The sequence below is a fragment of the Lipomyces arxii genome (genome assembly GCF_038497795.1).
Source record: "Lipomyces arxii strain Phaff 12-163 unplaced genomic scaffold V1512scaffold_11, whole genome shotgun sequence".
Taxonomy (NCBI): Eukaryota; Fungi; Ascomycota; class Lipomycetes; order Lipomycetales; family Lipomycetaceae; genus Lipomyces; species Lipomyces arxii.
Window position 1 is genome coordinate 23,970 of NW_027117710.1, and position 18,691 is coordinate 42,660.

The 18,691-nt window shown below is 45.6% G+C and overlaps 8 protein-coding genes and 1 non-coding gene across 9 annotated transcripts; 4 read left to right on the plus strand and 5 right to left on the minus strand.

Annotated features, from left to right (window-relative positions):
• Positions 1-272: 272 nt before the first annotated feature.
• V1512DRAFT_209325 (uncharacterized protein) lies at positions 273-769 on the minus strand (the record flags this gene model as incomplete). Its single annotated transcript, XM_066913465.1, has 2 exons — positions 273-652; positions 712-769. The coding sequence occupies 2 exons, from the start codon at positions 767-769 to the stop codon at positions 273-275; spliced, it is 438 nt and encodes a 145-aa protein (XP_066770696.1).
• An 856-nt stretch (positions 770-1,625) lies between these two features.
• On the plus strand, positions 1,626-3,178 carry V1512DRAFT_240291 (uncharacterized protein). The gene is made up of 4 exons (XM_066914225.1): positions 1,626-1,815; positions 1,869-2,229; positions 2,278-2,934; positions 2,981-3,178. The coding sequence occupies exons 1-4, from the start codon at positions 1,754-1,756 to the stop codon at positions 3,074-3,076; spliced, it is 1,176 nt and encodes a 391-aa protein (XP_066770697.1). The 5' UTR covers positions 1,626-1,753; the 3' UTR covers positions 3,077-3,178.
• Positions 3,179-3,244: 66 nt separating this feature from the next.
• On the plus strand, positions 3,245-5,899 carry V1512DRAFT_264420 (uncharacterized protein). Its single transcript, XM_066916687.1, has 3 exons — positions 3,245-5,563; positions 5,609-5,708; positions 5,757-5,899. The coding sequence occupies exons 1-3, from the start codon at positions 3,284-3,286 to the stop codon at positions 5,825-5,827; spliced, it is 2,451 nt and encodes an 816-aa protein (XP_066770698.1). The 5' UTR covers positions 3,245-3,283; the 3' UTR covers positions 5,828-5,899.
• A 390-nt stretch (positions 5,900-6,289) lies between these two features.
• Positions 6,290-8,744, plus strand: V1512DRAFT_209354 (uncharacterized protein; the record flags this gene model as incomplete). The annotated part of the gene is made up of 3 exons (XM_066913467.1): positions 6,290-6,720; positions 6,769-8,549; positions 8,596-8,744. 3 exons carry the CDS (start codon positions 6,290-6,292, stop codon positions 8,742-8,744), a joined length of 2,361 nt encoding a protein of 786 aa, XP_066770699.1.
• A 32-nt stretch (positions 8,745-8,776) lies between these two features.
• Positions 8,777-10,563, minus strand: V1512DRAFT_29731 (uncharacterized protein). The gene is made up of 2 exons (XM_066918338.1): positions 10,229-10,563; positions 8,777-10,181 (listed from the first exon to the last, which is right to left on the minus strand). Exons 1-2 carry the CDS (start codon positions 10,454-10,456, stop codon positions 8,967-8,969), a joined length of 1,443 nt encoding a protein of 480 aa, XP_066770700.1. The 5' UTR covers positions 10,457-10,563; the 3' UTR covers positions 8,777-8,966.
• Positions 10,564-11,497: 934 nt separating this feature from the next.
• Positions 11,498-15,019, minus strand: V1512DRAFT_240302 (uncharacterized protein). The gene is made up of 3 exons (XM_066914226.1): positions 14,680-15,019; positions 11,853-14,626; positions 11,498-11,799 (listed from the first exon to the last, which is right to left on the minus strand). Exons 1-3 carry the CDS (start codon positions 14,824-14,826, stop codon positions 11,703-11,705), a joined length of 3,018 nt encoding a protein of 1,005 aa, XP_066770701.1. The 5' UTR covers positions 14,827-15,019; the 3' UTR covers positions 11,498-11,702.
• Positions 15,020-15,133: 114 nt separating this feature from the next.
• On the minus strand, positions 15,134-16,825 carry V1512DRAFT_264431 (kinase-like domain-containing protein). Its single transcript, XM_066916688.1, has 4 exons — positions 16,665-16,825; positions 16,483-16,618; positions 15,697-16,434; positions 15,134-15,648 (listed from the first exon to the last, which is right to left on the minus strand). The coding sequence occupies exons 1-4, from the start codon at positions 16,793-16,795 to the stop codon at positions 15,190-15,192; spliced, it is 1,464 nt and encodes a 487-aa protein (XP_066770702.1). The 5' UTR covers positions 16,796-16,825; the 3' UTR covers positions 15,134-15,189.
• Positions 16,826-16,914: 89 nt separating this feature from the next.
• V1512DRAFT_264433 (uncharacterized protein) lies at positions 16,915-17,877 on the plus strand. The gene is made up of 3 exons (XM_066916689.1): positions 16,915-17,041; positions 17,090-17,185; positions 17,237-17,877. The coding sequence occupies exons 1-3, from the start codon at positions 16,966-16,968 to the stop codon at positions 17,818-17,820; spliced, it is 756 nt and encodes a 251-aa protein (XP_066770703.1). The 5' UTR covers positions 16,915-16,965; the 3' UTR covers positions 17,821-17,877.
• A 20-nt stretch (positions 17,878-17,897) lies between these two features.
• Positions 17,898-17,969, minus strand: V1512DRAFT_t45. Its single transcript has one exon. It is a non-coding gene; the product is annotated as a tRNA-Arg (tRNA).
• Positions 17,970-18,691: the final 722 nt, after the last annotated feature.

Genomic DNA, 18,691 nt, shown 5'->3' on the forward strand with positions numbered 1-18,691 from the left:
CACAAACAATAAGTCCAAAATATACACACTGATAAATGATTAGAACTCATATGCCGACACCGAACGACAGACAAGTTAAACAAAGAAAATGAGGGTACGCCTTGCCGACCTTAGTTGAAAAATAGCAAAAACAAATTATGAAGGTGTAGTAGATCAAGATGTGATATATACTGGACAAAGCCCCATTGTCCAAACATACTCAAATAACAAAAAGCACAAAACTCCAAATCAGCCAATATACACATTGCACATTCTATTTGAAGCTGAGCCATTTATGACCAAGCGCGCCTGTTGAGGGCAACCACATGGGCCTGAGCAGTCTGGAATGGCAATTTAGCGGGGGACGACAAAGGAGGAGACGAAACCCTTAATCCCGTTGACGGGTCAACAATCTCGATCGCTCGACGGACACGATGGGCCAAAGGTCTTCCAGGAGACATTCCAGGAGACAATTGACCCATTATATTAGTCGTGGGTCTGACTTGAGTTTGTAAAGGTGAAGACTCAGGAGAACCGGATGTTGATGAAAGGTCAGATGAGTAACTAGTAGCGGATTGAAGTTCTTCTTCAGATAATAAAGACGGACAGAATTCTAAATCGTCTTCTAAATCAAAAGCACGACCAGCTTCGAACTTTGCACGGGAATGCAGCACTGAAGCAATGTGTTAACAAATGACAGTAATTGATGAGATATGTGATGATAAAACATACGAGCGCTATTTGTACCGAGAAGAGTAGGTTGAGAGTAAGAATGATATTGATAACTCATGGTTAGATTCAATTGAATATTCCTTTTAATATGAAAACAAAAATGAAAATTGGTATTATAAAATGCTTGATAGTAGTAAACAAAAGGGTGAGGACGTGGTGCGGATAGTGGCGAGCATAAGTACCGAGAATCAGACAATCACAAATTGACGGTATTCAGCGTTAAGGTTTACAGTTAAGATTTGTGATTACGTGACTCGGAGGCCGTTTGTAGACACGCCCGCCCCCCCTGCACCGCCATGCGCCACACGACATTTGCCGGTTTTAAAGTGAGCACCCGCCACACACGTGATGGATGCATCGTGACCACTTGTGACGTCAGTCACAGCCGCAGGACTGACAGCGCGATAAGTGTTTAAGCTGTTGGAGTGTTATAGTGCCTCAAATAAATTGAGGTTGCGGAGTATTTAGTATATTGTGAACTACTGTTTGATTGTCCTTAGTAAGACTATGTATTGAGTGGGTTGAGTGGTATTGTACTATTTGCTAGTAGTGTCAATGTTATAGCACTGGCTGCTTTTGATATAGAAAACACACACTGTACACTACCTAGAATTGAATACTCTAACAATGTACTACATACTAGTTATAGATAATTAAGAGTAAATGCTCGACATCATAGACATCTGCTTATGCTTCAATTGACTACATTTAAGCTTATAACAAGCCTTTTGTTGAGATTCATAACAAATGATGATCTTAGTCAGATAAGGGGTTATACGATAAAAAGTATTCATCACCACGATACTACTGACAGCCATACATTTAGTTAACAATCCTTCAAAGAGAGAGAGAGAGAGAGCGCGTTTGTAGCAGTGTAGTACAAAATATACTGACATATGCTGTAATATACGCTAACTAATTCTACCATGTTCTGTGGCGCGTGAATGATGATTACTATGTGGACAATCAAGTCTCCAATTCGCACTGTTAGACAATCTTCTCACTAAATTCCTCCGCTAAACACAAATAAAGACAATAAACAATGGCAGAACAATCAGATTCAACTGTTTCAACTGCTTCAGAAGATATAAAGATCACTGTCAAGTGAGTCCCTTGGATATTCAAGTGATTTACATTAGTACTGATAATCGCCATAGATCATCTGCGGATCAGAAGTATACAATCACTGTCGCTCCCTCATTGCTCGTATCTGAATTCAAGTCACTGTTGGAACCCCAATGCTCAATCCCTAAAGACCGCCAACGTCTAATTTATTCTGGTCGTGTCCTCAAAGACCACGAGACCTTGGCTTCCTATAAGATCCAGACCGGGCATACCATTCATTTAGTCAAAAGTGCTGCACCGCCTGCTGCTGCTACGTCTACACCAGCACCAGTCATTCCACGAAATATTGCGTCCGGCGCTGGTGCTGGCAACCCATTGGCTGGTCTAACCGGTGCTAGATATGCCGGACAAGTCCAGCTACCCAGCGCTAGCATGTTTGGTCCTGATGGCGGAGTATGTCAATTCAAACCTTGCGAGACAACACATGCTAATACGTCGTAGATGGGACCTCCACCATCTGAAGAACAACTTATAGACGCAATGTCAAGCCCCATGTTCCAGCAATCGATGAATCAAATGCTACAGAACCCGCAGATGCTGGACTACATAATCAACTCATCTCCCAATCTCCAGGGAATGGGCCCCCAAGTCCGGCAAATGATGCAATCAGACCAGTTTAGACAAATGATGACAAACCCAGAAGTTATGCGACAAATGATGAACATGCAGCGTATGTTTGGTGGCTCTAACCCGTTCGGAGGCGTGCCAGGACAGCAACAACCATCGTTTCCTGAACCAGGACGGACAGACCAGTCGACCACAGCTGAAACAACTAGCCCGGCTACAAACACTGCTGGATCACCGCTAGCTGCTGCACCTGCAAACCCATTTGCTGCTTTGTTTCCAGGCGGACAGGCCAATGCTAATCCGTTTGGCATGTTTAATAACCCAATGTTTGGCGCAGGTGCCGGAGCAGATGCAACTACCGGTGCAACGGAAGGTACTTCTCCTTCAGGAAACAGTGCAGGTGCACCGCCCATGTTCTCACCCGAGATGTTCAACATGATGATGAGCGGTGCCAACTCTTCTCCAACCCCAGAAGACAACCGACCTCCTGAAGAGCGATACGAGAGCCAGTTACGGCAACTCAATGAACTCGTAAGTTTTTTAAATCATTTTGTTGATGCCTGCTGACTTCTTTTAGGGCTTTTTTGATTTTGATCGTAACGTGCGAGCTCTGAGACGGAGCGGAGGCAACGTTCAGGGTGCAATTGAGGCACTGTTAGATGGCGCAGTGTAAGTTGATATTGCGTGTTATATTGATCAGAATATTGTTTTCTTTCCATTTATAAAGTAGATTAGACTGTAATTTGATAGTAATTTTCGAACCGGCATACAGAAGAATAGAGTTTGATAATGAACCTTAATCATTTCCCGGCGGATCATCATTGTTGTCAGTAGGCTGGCACCGCACAAACCATCATCATCTTACCCACACAGTCTGCGAATGTCGTCGTCGAATTTAACAAATTCTTCAGATTCACGTTCTCCAACAAATAGAAGACGCTCAGTGTTTGGCTCAGACGTCACAATTACTGACCCCCGTTCTTTTGCCAAGCAACAACGACAACAATCAGCTCGTAGACTATCTATATCGCCTACCAAGGAACGCTCTATTCCATTGTCTGCTTCACCGGCCTCGGTATCTTCCTCAACTTTACTAGATCACAGAAATTTTCCGGCATTCTCAGCCAACACAACCATGGCTGCACCATATGACACCGCGGATGACGATGCCGACGAAATGCCATTGCTTGGTCATGAGCCGGCTGCGGCTTTAGACCGTCTTAGCAAGCAACGCAGAAGAAGACACGACAGTGTCACTGCGGACCACGATGTATCAGGTAGTGCGTTTATGACACGCGACAGAAGGAGAAGCAATGCTAGTTCACACTCTATTTCGCGCCATCGCCCGGCAGACACATCTGGAGAGGCTTCGACTTCTGGCCGTGATGTGTACTTGATTGACATTGGCGACAACAATTATATAACTGAAGAAAGCGCGGTATTGGATTCTACAGCTGGTACACCGGTGAATGAAGACAGAGGATACGATTCGTCAGAGCTGTCAAGATCACGAAACCTCTCGTCAGCTTCTCTCGATGACGTTTGTGTGCCTATGGAAACCCAGGAATTCATTGACCCTAGTTCGGGTAATCAGCGATGCTGGCCGGACGTGGCTGCATTAGATGAATGGGCTGAAAGTGAGGCACATGGCAATGGGCCTGATGGACCGGAATTGGTCATGGTCGATGGCAGGCCGCGATATGTCGGTGGCGCTGGGGGTCCATCTTATTATTTGGAAGATAACAGAACTGTACCTGAGCAGCGCCACCGCAGAGGCCGTAATGGCCGTGAGATGTCTCGTAACCCGTCCGAGAACCGTGGTGGGTTGGGATATCCGTACAGATTTACATATTTCAGAGAAGATTTGGAGAAAACGATCCACTCACAGTCGATTTCTGGTTTGTTAGGCCATGACTTGTCTTTCAGCGAGCTGTTTCCCGTCAGTGCGGATGCTATTCCGTCGTCACTGGCTGGGTCAATGCGAAACTCTAATATGGACGACATGCCTGAAGTGCTTGGTCCGGATGAAAAGATTGGTGGGCTGAAGGTGCCAGACGCACCAAGTCGGCCGGGGTCAACTGCTCCAGATCAGCAACGGCGTGCTGCTTACGACAGTATGAGATCGAACCGCAGTGGACGTATGTCTCGCGAGCCTAGTAACGTCCAGGTGCAGGCACCAGAGGATGACGCACGCCCGTATCCATTCTGGCTTGACATTTTGGATCCGACCGACGCTGAGATGAAGACTTTGAGCAAAGCGTTTGGGATTCATCCATTGACAACTGAAGATATTTGTATGGAGGAGACAAGAGAGAAGGTTGAATTGTTTCGAACGTACTATCTTGTGTGCTTCCGCAGTTTTGAGCTCGTCGCGCCTTTGACTGCGCGCGAACGTAGATTGAGGTACGGCCGTGATGCGTCAAAAAAGCGAAACAAGTTTGGCAAGAAAGGCGAGCTGGTGCCAGTAAATATGTATCTTGTGGTTTTCCGTGACGGTATCTTAAGTTTTCACTACAGACCTGCACCTCACCCAACAAATGTTCGGCGGCGGATCAGACAGCTGAGAGATTACGTGACTGTGTCTGCTGACTGGATATGCTACGCCATCATTGACAATGTAACTGATGGGTTTGCGCCATTGATTCGTGATATCGAAGAAGAGGTTCAGGATATTGACACAGAGATATTGGAGCTACATAACGGATCAATGTCAGATGAAAGCGACGACGATGATGACTCTGAATACGAGGAAGAGGGTCATAAGCTACATCTGCGCCGAGAAAGCAGTAGCGACACGTCTAGTTTGTTCAGTAGCAAAACGAACCAAAAGTACAGCGTTAAGAACAAAGGTGACATGCTTCGTCGCATTGGCGAGTGCCGAAAGCAAGTCATGAGTATCATGCGATTGCTAGGATACAAAGCCGATGTGATCAAAGGATTTGCGAAACGATGCAACGAGCAGTGGGATGTTGCTCCTCGAAGCGAGATTGGATTATACCTCGGAGATATACAAGATCATATCGTCACCATGGTTCAGAACTTGACGCATTATGAGAAACTGTTGTCGCGGAGTCATTCCAATTATCTTGCGCAAATAAACATTGAGATGACTCAAGTGAACAATGATACAAACGACGTTTTAGGTCGACTTACTATTTTGGTATGAATTGCATGACCTCTTGAAATAAAGGTGTTAACTGGATAGGGTACAATTGTTCTTCCTATGAATATTATTACTGGTTTATGGGGTATGAACGTGTTAGTTCCTGGACAATCCAAAGAAGACCTGTCATGGTTTTATTCTAGTAAGTGATACTTCAATATTCTCGATGATTATATAACTAACATCATAGTAACACTTGGGTTAATATTTTTTGGCCTGTCTTCCTTTTGGCTGGCAAAGAAAGTTTACGGAATTGCGTAGTAGATTAAGGTTTACTTCTATAATATTTAAGGTTTAGGGTGCATAAACAGTGTTTAATAAAATTAAGTTTGTGTGACGTCGAGGGCTGGCGTAAGTGGCACTAGCACCTGTGATGATTTGCGCCTGCGTCAAAACGTCTCGAGCCAAAATCTCCCAAATTACGCGCCTTCCTCACAATCGAAAGCTCGATCTTATCGCTGGATTGTCTGTGTCTGTTTAGATTTTTTTCGTTGTGCTTGTGTGTACGTGTGCGTACGTGTGTGTGTGTGTGTGTGTCCGTTCAGACTCGTCTGAGGCAGCTATTTTGCTATAATGACTGATCCCTATAATTACGAAACCCATCCTCACTTACATCAAACAAATTCAGATTCAACCAACGATGCATTTTATTCAGCAGCAATGCCGGGGTTCCATCGCTCTCATCTACCTTATAGCGGTGCGTATCTACCTGGCACTTCAATGATGGTCCCACCGCGAATTCAGTCAACTTACATTCCTGATCCAAATGCCTCGGCGGCATCTTACGATCCCACCGGAATCACTACTGAGTCTATATATTCTGACCCGGGAATGATGACCGTCTCTGGCCGGCTTGCGCCGTCACAACCCATGCAACAGCAGTATTACTCGCCTACAACGACAAACTTGTTTGAAGCAGCTGCGTTCGGTAGCCACAGGACCGATCCTTACGTGTCAACGTCAATGTTGGACGAATATAGTCCTGGGATGAACACTACGAACAAAAACTACGCAGACGTCATGGTGACAGAGAATGGAGACGTGTTTGAGTCCGATTCAGATGCAGACGGGTGGTCTCATTCAAGAAAAAATTCAAAACGGAAAAAATCAGGTAAAGACGGGTCAAAACGGCCAAGGATTTCTCAAGCACGACCGTGAGTTTGTGATATTAGGTTTGCGTTTTTATGTTTGACAACATTTAGTCATTTTGCCAACGACAAACCAATAGTCGTCAATCCGGACAGAGAAGTCTTCTGGTTTGTACAGGCCAAAAATTGTCAATCAATGAGTGTTGGCATCCGGCGGTGTAGAGCGTGTACACGCCGCAAATCAGGGGTCGGAGCTTGCAGGTTCATCGGCGTCCGTGTGTTTCGTGAAGATGTTAGTGGGGTAGGGTATGATGGCGAAGACCCGGACTACGCGTTTTGCGATCAGCTCAACCAGTCTCAACAACCGTCAGATCAAAAACTGGGCATTGATAGTGACATGTTATTAAAGTCTCGGGTGTGGCATCCACCCTATTTGAACAAAATTCAATTTTCCGTGCCGCCAGCGTCCGCCGCAGACCTGTCATACGTCTTGGATGCGATTGCGCCTGTGTTTTCGCAAGTACTGGAACAGGAAATAGACCTCGAGAATCAACAGTCGCTGCTGCGCATTGTGCCGAAAGGCGGCGAAGGGTACAAGTCGCTGTGCGATATCTGTAGCACGTCGTTGTTCTCGGGACGATACATGTGCTACTACTGCGGCTTGGAAATGTGTCTTGACTGCTATAATCACTGGAGTGAGCTTGGTGACGAAGACACAAATGCTAAGCTGTCTAGAAACACGGTCCGGTTTGTGTTTGAATTCTGTGCGTACGGAAACAGGCACCAGCAGAAATGCTTGATACCAGTGTCGCGTATGATGCCACGGGATTTAGCCGAGATATACAACAGCGTCAGACAGCGTCTCCCACACTCTGTCCCGCTCAGGCAGTTGATGTCACCTTTCGAGTACTCCAATTCCGACTTCTCCGTGATTTCAGACCCAACTCCAATTCATTTTCAAGACGGCGAGCTCTCGACCAGACAGTTCCGGGAACAATGGAAACAATGTTTGCCTCTAGTAATACATGGTACCGGGTCGAAGTTGAAAGTAGACTGGACTGCGGCCGGGTTTATCGAGCGCAGCGGGTTTGATCCGTGCCGACTGGTGGACGAAAACGGCGACGCGTTTGACTCCACGGTCGGTCAGTTTTTTGAAGGTTTTTCGTCTGGCCAATTTGGCGGTTTCAAAGTTAATTTGAAATTAAAAGATTGGCCTACAAATGGAGATTTGAAGGATTCGAACCTGCAGCTGCTTGCAGACTTCGAGCAAGCAATGCCGTTCCCGATCTACACTCGTCGAGAAGGGTTCATGAACTTGGCCTCAATGTTTCCAAAGGATTTTAACCCACCTGACCTGGGCCCGAAACTGTACAATGCGTACGCGTCGTCACACATTGCTCACGGGCGTGGCACGACGAATTTACATCTCGACATTGCCGACGCGTTAAATCTGATGGCATGCTCCGTCGCGAACGGCACTGGGGACCAGCTCGAGAACTTGCCCGGTGCGAATAGCGGCCGCGGCATCACTGAACAAGCCATTGGCGCAGTATGGGACATTTTTCGCGCCGAAGACTGTGTCAAGCTGCGGCAGTTCATTCTCGAGCGCGAACAGGAGGAACCAGTGCTGTACAACAATCCGTACCTCAAGCGCGAAAAGACAAAAGCTGCGAAAGACAAAGACAAGCCCAAGATCGCGACCGACGACCCGATCCACCGACAGCTGTTTTACCTGACTGACCCGGAACTCATCATGCTTCGACAGCGACACGGCGTTGTGCCGTTTCGGATCTGGCAGAAACCAGGCGATGCGGTCATGATCCCGGCCGGGTGTCCGCACCAGGTGTGCAATATCTCGAGCTGCGTCAACGCGGCGATTAACTTTGTTTCTCCGGGTATGTTTATATACAAGGCGTTTGTGAGAGTTGGCTGATATTTTAGAAAACCTGGAAAGATGCATGGAAATCATGCAGGAGACGCGGTTGCTGGCAAAAGTCAGAAAGAAAGAAGACGTGTTGCAATTGAAACAGATATTATATTTCGCATGTATCAAAGCCACTGATCTTCTCGAAAAGTTTGAGACTAAATGAATATGTACATGCCTGTTATATGCTTTACTGGTGTTTTAAAGGTGTCAAGGATGACTGGTTTATTTAGTATTATTTGAAGGGACGGGGCCCAGGGACCACGGTTTATTATTATTTAGTTACCATAATAATTTCTCACATGTTATTTTTTTGGTTTAATTAGTTTACATCAATAGATGTCCAGTATTAATTGTCAAAAAGGTCAAATGTACGACACTCAACGCTTCAGACTTGCTTCTTGCTCGTCGAGCTCTTGATCGACGCCAGCGGCACTTTCGGTACCATGGTCTCCGGATCCGCGTCGTACTCTGTAATTTCGTCCATATCAGCCACATCGTTGAGCTCGGTCGCAGCTGGGGGCGGCTTGTCAAACACGGTAAACGGCCTGTCGGTAAATTTCGACAGTATATAGTAGAACGCGCAACGGGCAAGAACCGAACCGACAAGGAACAGCAATGCGCCGATGGGTGCTGCGACAAACGCGCCGAACGCACTCCAATCGTCGCCGTAAAGCCCGTTCAGCATGATCAACAAGCCAGCGCCTTGCTTCGCGGTGCCGTAGTATATGCATCCAAAGATAAATACAGTCAGCACGCCGCCGCAGCCAGAGATAATGACGTCAAATCCGTTGATGAAGTACAGCTGCGGCACAAGTCCAAGCAAGATACTCGGCATCGCAGCGGCGGAGATCAAGTCAGAAATCAGGTAGATTTGCAGCACATTCGGCGACCGCAACGCAACCACGACGGCCGGCACCATGACGACAATCACAAGCGCGCGGACGTACATGTCATGAAGCTTGTTACGGAAAATGTCGTTCGACACAGACGAAACCATGGCGGACTGCAAACTATCCATGACCGCGGTAGACAGCGCGACACCAAACACAAGAACGAAACAGATAACCCACTTTGGCAAAGTCTGAACAATCAAAAAGAACGCAAGGTATGCGTCCTGTGGAGGGTCACCGGGATAAATGTGTGCCCAGTCGGCAATGATGCCGGTAAATCCGGTCAAGAGCAAATACACAAAAATGACAAACGTTGCCAACCCGCAAGCAATGTACAGCTCTTTGTCGTTTCGCGACGCGAACGTCCGGAGCCAGAAGCCAGACATGAAACAATCGTTACTAGCGATGGCAACCGGAAGGATATACAGCAACTGCCAGCCTAACTTGGTCGAGCCGGTCAAGTTTGAAGCAGCAATCTGCGCTCGGTCAATGTCGATATTGGTACCCATAGCGATTGCGACAACAACGAGCAGCAATGTCATCATGATACCCTGAACGTTGTCGGTGAAGAACGACGTTTGAAATCCACCCCATGTGGTATAGATTGTAGTTACGACACACTCGACAATGACGATCGGTAAACCGTTCACTCCGGTCAGCAGCTCAACTAACTGTTGAATTGAAGTCAGTTCGGAAGCCATGTACAGAAACTATTTCTAATTAGACGTTGCCATCAAGAGCCTGACAAACTTCATACCATGGTCAGAATGGTGAGAACACCGAGATAAAGCCCAGGCAAATATCCGAAACGTTGAAAGACCCACTGAGTCAACACAAAACCTTCTGGGCAACTGCGTCTGACCAGAGGGCCAACGAGCGCAAACAGCATGATTGGTAACGACGAACTCAAGGCGTACACAAGCACGCCTTGAACGCCGGCGACGATTCCAATTTCCGGATACGTCAGGAGAATACCACAACCCATCGCTAACAGAAAAGACAAAGATCAGAAACAAATTTCACAGCATGAATTTAAAAGTCAGATAGATCACCCTTTCTTGGTAAAGAAAGGATAAACGTACGGCGGCGGCACATTCCTCACGCAAGTATTATCTTGGTCGAGTTCAAACGGTTTATCTCAGCCAATCCGACAGAGTCTTGCACAAAAAAGTACAAGACAAAGCAGACTAGCACCCGCAATGCCACGATTACACACAACAGCCTCGACACGAAATCTAGACATTTGTTAATATAAATATCACGTGCTAATGTACGCGAAATTCTTACAGAATATATTCCATCCGCTCGTGTTTCGAAATCATGTGGTGGGTATACGTGGACACCGACGACAGAAGAAAGAGTTCAGAACAGAAGAATCAACAAATGCAGAGAGCGAATGTGACAACGTCACGAAACGTAGAAGTTTTTTTCAAAACTTGATCTAGACCTATGTTAAAATACGGATCAACATACCTGAAGCAGTGAAGTTGAACGCAAGCGGGATAGCTGCATAGACAATCAACACAATTCACGATTTATTTCGACAATGAATGCTCACGAGGCTGACTTCGGAGAGAAGCAAGGAATTCCTTTCTGTTTGCTAATTTATAGGCCACTACTAGACCAAACACACTTGACCAGTCAGTATATGAATGTAACAACAGTAAAAGAGAAGGCATACAGGAACACACCATAAGTAGTATAGATTGAAGCATAAGATGCTTGAGTGGAAGGTATATTCACAGTCATTTTGCTTTTTTACCAGTAACAAAAAAAAAAGGAGAACAATTGTGGAAGATCGATTTACAATATATAGTTCAGTTAAAGCTGTCGTCGGGATGCAGACGGCCGAGGGACTTTTCTGTCAAAGCAAAATTTCGGGACCTGAAAAAGCGAGAACGTCAGAGTCAATATGACGCGACGTCGCACGAACCTCTGTGCCACTCCCGCAGGTTTACGCCGCCAGCGCCAATTAGCCGCCACAGGTCTACTTCCGATATTGATTTTGTACTACGCTCTTACATCATTCACATTATACTATGACATTTATACAGAAGAGTAAAGAATATTATAGATAAAACAGTCAATAATCATCACATCACATTGCGCAATAGTCAATAATCATCACATCACATTGCGCAATAGTCACTATCACAAATATATGAGTGAACAATCATCCAAGTCGTTACCGTAGTGGTAGTGGAAGTAACAGTATCATTGTCATCAGAGAATCAGTCGTAAAGTTCATCTTCATCAGCTAGTGGGTTTGCATTGTCTGCTACTGGTTTGTTTTGTGCTTCGTAGGTTTCAGACTGGTTTAAATCTTCCCTAGACTAACGTTAGTCACTCCTCGTTTCAAGAATCTTTTTGCAATCACTTACTCTATAAGATCAATCGCGATAAACACTTCACCCTTAGCCTGTTGCGCATAGTAAATAGCAAGTGCAATATTTTCAGGCGTGATAAGCTCAAGCTCAACCAACTGGCGAGCACACTCTCGTTCGGCTTTTGTCGCAGAATTCTCTAACCCAAGGCGATTGATATCTGCGCTACTCTGAGCTTCAGCTCTAATTGTGTGCATTTCAATATACGTCTGTGGTCTAGGAGTGGCTCTCGGAGCACCGGCAGTCACACCATGACGGCGGCGAACGTCCCGAATCTTGTCCACGACTTTAGCACGGTCCTGTCCAATGAATTGCGACGGTCTAGATGCCCGAGAATCCGGTCCAGATGTAGTTGGCATGTACGCTCGTCCACCGGGTGTATAAGCTTCTTCAACAATTCCTTCTCGTTGCATGATTTTCTGCGGGGACGGTGGCATTCCCGGACCATCATTGTAACTACTCGCGCGACTCAATGACCCTAACGGATCCAGCCCTCGTAAAACTCCCTCGATTTCGGCAGGATTGTACTGATGGCGACCACCAGGACTAGACCGATACTGTTCTGGTGGAATCGACAATGGCCAAGTAGGTGTAGACGCTTCGTATCCCTTGTTCGCGTCCCATGGATCTGGCTCTGCAAAAGTTTCTGTCTCATACGTTGAAATTGGTGCCACCTGAGCGGTGTTCGCAATTCGCAAATCGTCGAGGTACCTTGCGCGTTCGGCTTCAAACTCTTCATCTTGAAGTTGGAACTCTTTAATTGCGTCACCTGCAGATGCAAGGGGTGCAGAGCTATGGAGCTGAGTCGCAACTCGGTCCCACTCTTGACCCTCGTCCGACAACAAGTCAACCGGAGGCGCCGGTGGCAATATCGAAGCAGATCCCTCTGCACCAGCGCTGTCAACTTCAAATCCTCGGTCAGTAAAAGAATTCATGGTCGGCACAAATGATCCGACAAGGTCAGGCTCGCGATGGCCAAATCTCGGTGTCTTGAAGGTCCGTCCTGCGTAACCTCGGCCTCGACTTCGACCGCCAAAGTTAACGTTTCGCTCGGATGCGCTCGGACCATGTATGTGCTCAAAACCCTCAGTTCTGTCAGCACAATGTCTGTCGCCTGAATTCAAATTGTAATGTCGATGACCAACACCAAGCCTGTCTGCATGGCTCTCGTGATTGCCATGACGATTATGGTGAAAGTAATGACGGTTTACGCGAGCTGGATACGGGTATTGGGGTACACCACTTTCGTGGAAATCACCGCTCCTCTCATGACGGTGGTGAAAGTGATGAGGAGGAGCATTAATCGGTAAATCCAGGATATGAGGCTCACGCACGAAAGGAGGAGCTAAAGTAAACGTAGGCGGCAGAGGCCTATCATTTCTATAGTGTCTCATATATGCACCATGCCAATGTTCGTGAAAAGGCGCATAGTCCATGTTGCCAAACGGATGATGTCTGTCCTGGTAATGAAAATCTCGAAACGCAGATGGTCTTCCAGAATCCAATTCTCTGGGTGGCACTCCAAACTTTGGAAGACTACTTTCTTGAATTGGTATCTTCCTGGGTAGAGGCGGAACAGCTTGCGGTATTGACGGCCGGGCCTCTTCACGACTCAGAGCGTCAAAATACTCACTGGTGCTGGATCTAGACGGCGTCAAAACACTACCACGCGACGACTTGTTCTCAGTTCGATTTACGTCAGCTCCCTCATCGGCGGACTTGGATTTGTTCCAAGTCTCACTGACTTGGCGAGCCAAGTTCGCACCTGCAGACTCTCGACTCTGGCGGTTATGATTTTGGGTCTCGTTGAACTGCGTAGCAATCTCTCGCAGGCAAGCTTGCAGTTGGGATGTGGCCTCCTGGGTGTTCTCTTTTGCTGTGAGGAGCGCTTCTCTCGTAGCTTGCAACCACAATTCGGCCGCCTCGCGCGAAGCAGCCGCCGCTTGCGCGCTCCCCAGAATTGCGATATGGCCAATCTGTGCAGCGAAATCTTGAAACGCTGTAAAAGTACGATCGGCTGTGGATCCCAGATTCGAAGCAGTAGAAAATGTCTGATTTGCGGTTTGAATGTTGGCACTTGTCTGGTGCGCAGACCTGCGTACGAGCTCCGCAACACTCTCGGGCAACGACGGATCCATGTAAAACGGGCCTGATCCGGCTTTAGAAGCAATAGATGCTGAACCACCACCGGCAACTTCCTGAAGCTGTTTGACTCCGCGTTTAATATTTTCGAAAACGAGATCTGGCCAGTTATGGTGGTCGGTGTGCGTAGATCTGTCCACATACGATTGCATCGGACAACCAGTTGAAGTGCTACCAGCACTTTCGCTTGCTGCCGTCACACTTACAGTTGCACTATTTGGAGTTATATGGCTCTGCATGTTTGGTTTGTTCAACATATTTTCAAAAGCAACAGCGAGGCTGTCCGCAAAATGATCTTCAGCGATCGTACCAGACTCGACGATGTCTTGATCAGGTTCATCTCCAGCAGAACTGGCGGCTGCAGAGAGCAAGCCTTCCGGAGTCGGGACGTCAAAATAAGAATTCCCAGAAAATGTTGATGTTGGTCTAGGAATTTCAAGCTGCTGCTCGGTCTGAGGCGGACCGTCATTTAAGTCGTAAACAGGGATTGGTAATTTGACAATCAAAGTATTCTCGCAGCTATCATCAATCCATTCGCGCCCAGCAACCGAGCTCAAGCAAAAAAAGACAGGTTGGTGGGCAAACTTAAGTTCAGAGATACGGTCACGCAACTCAAGCGATGATCCGACCTGTGACAAAGCAGTTAGCGGAGGGCAATGGAGAAACGCGTGTATACACTTACTTTGATGGGATCGCCTTCTTCATCGTAGTAGAATAGTGGCGGTTCAGTCGATGACTTAACCAATTCGTTGTATCGCTCTGTTGAAACATTCACAAGACAGTTGCTTCCTTCCAAATAGAACTCCATTGTGTCTGAACAAGATGCCATCTGTTTCTGTAGACTTTGGATGTCAAGATGGCAAATCAGAGATATTTAATAATACGATAGCGGACTGTGCCGTAAATTTTGCAACTTGCAACCAAGCAGTAATAAAATATTCTTCTTAATACTTAAACGGCTCGTACGTACAGGAGTTTGGCATTATATTGAGGAAGCGCAAAGATGATATAGAAGACCTGACCATTACGTAGGCTCTCCAAATCAGGAGTACGTTAAAAACTTTAAACTCCCAGCTGCCGAACTTCAAGGTGTTGGCTCTACGGGCATCATACTTATGCGAGTTTTACTGATTATCTTTATAAATTCAATTGCTTTATTGATTGTATTATTACAAATGCTTTCTATTTAAGACTATAACAGATAACTCCAACGTTTATTAACATGCATTGCACGATTGAGATCAACGTCTTCAGGCACAGAAATCCCGAGTGTCTTCATTTCACCCCAGAATAGTGCTGCTTTCTGGGACGCGTAATCAAGATAATCAAACGGTTCAACTTGTAAATCCTTCTTCTCCTCCAAGTCCGGTTCGTCCACAAACCCTTCCGCATCTTCCTTGTCTTCTTCAGGCACAGGCGCAGAAATAATGCCCCACATGGCCCAGCCAATGTGAACTGCTGCACGCCAAACTGTTGCTTCATGGTGAAGAGTATGGATATCTCTGTCAATTTTCAGAATGTCGTCGAAGTTTTCCAACCCATGTGTCACATAGCTCTCTACAAATTTCAGCTGCTGATGCTGTGTAGGAAAACATTCACTGTGAATATCTTGAGGGCGTATAGGATCGTGATAGTCTGACATCCATTCACACTGAAGATCAGTTAACATTGATTATACTTCAAGTAAAAAAGTACTTACAAAATGATTTGCAATGTCATATCCACGAACATTCGGACTAGCATATTCGAAATCAATAACGACAAGTGTCTTATGCTCATGTGCAGGCCGTAGTAAAGGTGAACCAGATGGTGGATCTACTCGTAGCAAATTACCATACTGTGCATCATTGTGCGCAAACACTAATTCGTTGTTCACGACGTCCGGACCTCCAACGTCTTCAAATAACCAGTCTTTATATCTTTGAACTGTCGACTGAAATCGCTCAAACGATGTGCCCAATACTTTCCTCGTATTCCACTTCGAGCCTTCTATCGTATCTAGATGGCTCAACACCCGCTTGGCGTCAACTGACCACTTGTCGTAATTCCTCCAAACCCCCGGCCCTCCCATGCGTTCTTCAAAAGTTAATTCTACACCGTCATGTAGCTCACGCATACGCTTAGCAATAATGATGCTGGTGTCTTGTGTTCTGATGTCTTCTTTGGTCAGTGTCGTAGCTTTGAGGAATTGTTCAAATCTGCCATTGGTAAAGATGCCAAAAATACGAGGTCCAATGTTGCGGCTTGATAACCGCTTTAAAACTGCAAGCTCTGATGCGCGGTCAATAATTTGAGACGAGTTTGGGCCGTATACCCGGAGTAATATGCGGGGCACGTGAACAATGGTGGCCGTGCGCGACTTGTCCAACGGGTCCATTGAGATGCGAATGTCTCGAGCATGATGAGAGTACTTTGGTGGTGGTGACACACAGTATACCTTACTGCTGTTAGTACTTATACTAGATGCATGTTAACCAAAGCATACGGCGTTTGTAAGTGCTCCAGATATGCGTGTGATTTTGAGTTGACCGTATTCACTAATGGGAACGCTTCTCCAACGTATGACTTTCAGTCTATGTGCTAAGGCAAGAACGTCTCTCTTGAACTGCTCGACTGACACGCTGCAAGACTGTAAACACATTACTTTAGACAACAAACCTCACTTACGAGTTGTCGAGCACGTAGTCAACTGTCGGTACTTCCCGTGAACCTTCATGGTCACTTCCAGACTGACTACCGCCGGTACTCCGTCTCCGCATAGACATCCTGGTAAAATTAATGGTTAACGTGGGATCCATAGCATGTAGTACGTTATCCACTTAGATAAGATTTGGCACATGGTCGTTTCCCTGAGAGGCACGTTCATCAGGTAAACGGATTACCCGGCCATGAATTTTACTGTAAACTGACCATCACGATCAAAACTGTAGTCGAGCACTATAACTCAGGCTGTCCACAGAAACAAAATATGGCAGATAAGTCAAACGGAAGGGTTGTGTTCGTCGGGAATATACCTTATGATCAGTCAGAAGAGCAGATCATGGGTTTGTGCACTATCATAATACGCAATTGAAGACATCTGACTAGTGTAGACTTGTTTCAATCTGTTGGTCCAGTAATAAACTTTCGGTTTGTATTTGACAAAGACACTGGCCGGTCAAAAGGGTTTGGATTTGTTGAATATAGAGGTATTTTATTGATAAGATCTACGCATGAAATCAAAGGTTAATAACTGGTAGATGCAGAGACAGCAGCAAGTGCGGTCAGAAATCTAAACAATTACGAGTTGAGCAACAGAACATTAAGAGTCGATTTCTCACATGAATCTTTTCTTGGATCAAATTCAGACAAAGAAGACACATTACTGCCACAGCTACCGAGAGGAACAAATCCTCCACCACATTTATCAACTGCAGACGTGATCTCTGAAACGCTGTCTGCCTTCACCCCAATTCAGATGCTCAGCATTTTACAAGAGTTAAAGACAATTGTTGCCACTAACCCAGCGAAGGCATCAGAACTTTTGCGAGCAGCTCCGCAACTATCATATGCGGTGGTCCAGGCCATGTTATTAATGGGTCTGGTTGATCCAACTTCCATTGCAAAAGCTTTTGATCCTTCTGCTCAACGCTCAACAGATGCTCCACCCCTAGCATCATCAGCGCCGGTAGCGGCAAACCCACCTGCTGGAATTCCGTCCGACAAAGCAACCTTGATCCGACAAGTTATGGAGTTAACAGAAGAGCAATTGGCCTCACTCCCACCAACACAGCGTGTTCCAATTGAAGAGTTACGGAATAAAATTAGGCGGGGTGAGTTTTAATGTATCTATAATGTATATTTATCATTTTTAAGTCAAAATCACAAAAATTCCAAAAAGAAAAAAAAAACTATTGAATAAGGTCTAGATGGGACTCGAACCCACAATCTCTGCCTCCGGAAAGCAGCGCCTTACCTTTAGGCCACTAGACCAAATTTCAAATTCTTAAAAACATTTTTATAATAAGTAGTGCAAAATGTTAATCCCTAACCCCGCCTTAAGGTTACAAACGGCTAAAACGTTTTGGTGAGAAACTAGTTAGTTAGAGTTTCATAAGACGAAAGTAAGTGCGATTAAATTACATGGCCCGATTAGTAAAATTATTGGTTTCTTGGTTATGATTTAGAGTACCAAAATTATTGATCTTTCTTTATCTGATAATAAATAGCTTAAAGTGATGTATATTGACATATATAAATAAATAGCTTATTTCAGCATAATCTACACAATGCTTTCACTTTAAACGCTCAATGACTTAACGCTGATGTCAAAAATCGGCCGTTAACGATGAACAATAAATAATAAACAGGAAGCCTAGAATGTCAACGGAATTCTAAGCGGCACCAAATTTACATTGCCTTACTATTAAACAATTTGATGCAATAATAACAATAAAGCTTTGTGATCATTTGTGATTGCAGTCTTCATTCTTTGTAGTACTTACATAGCATAGTAGAATTAGTATCATAGAGCAGGATATGTAATCGCAGTGCCGGAGTATTTTTAACGTTTAATGTTTAAGTGAAGCCGCACTGTGTGCAGGTACAAACTTAGAACAACTAATCCGCCTTAGACGAGATTTACAGTAGTTAAATTAGATTGTAGTTGCTCAGAGCATGAGTTATAATGCAGATTAAGTAGCCGTATTGTATAA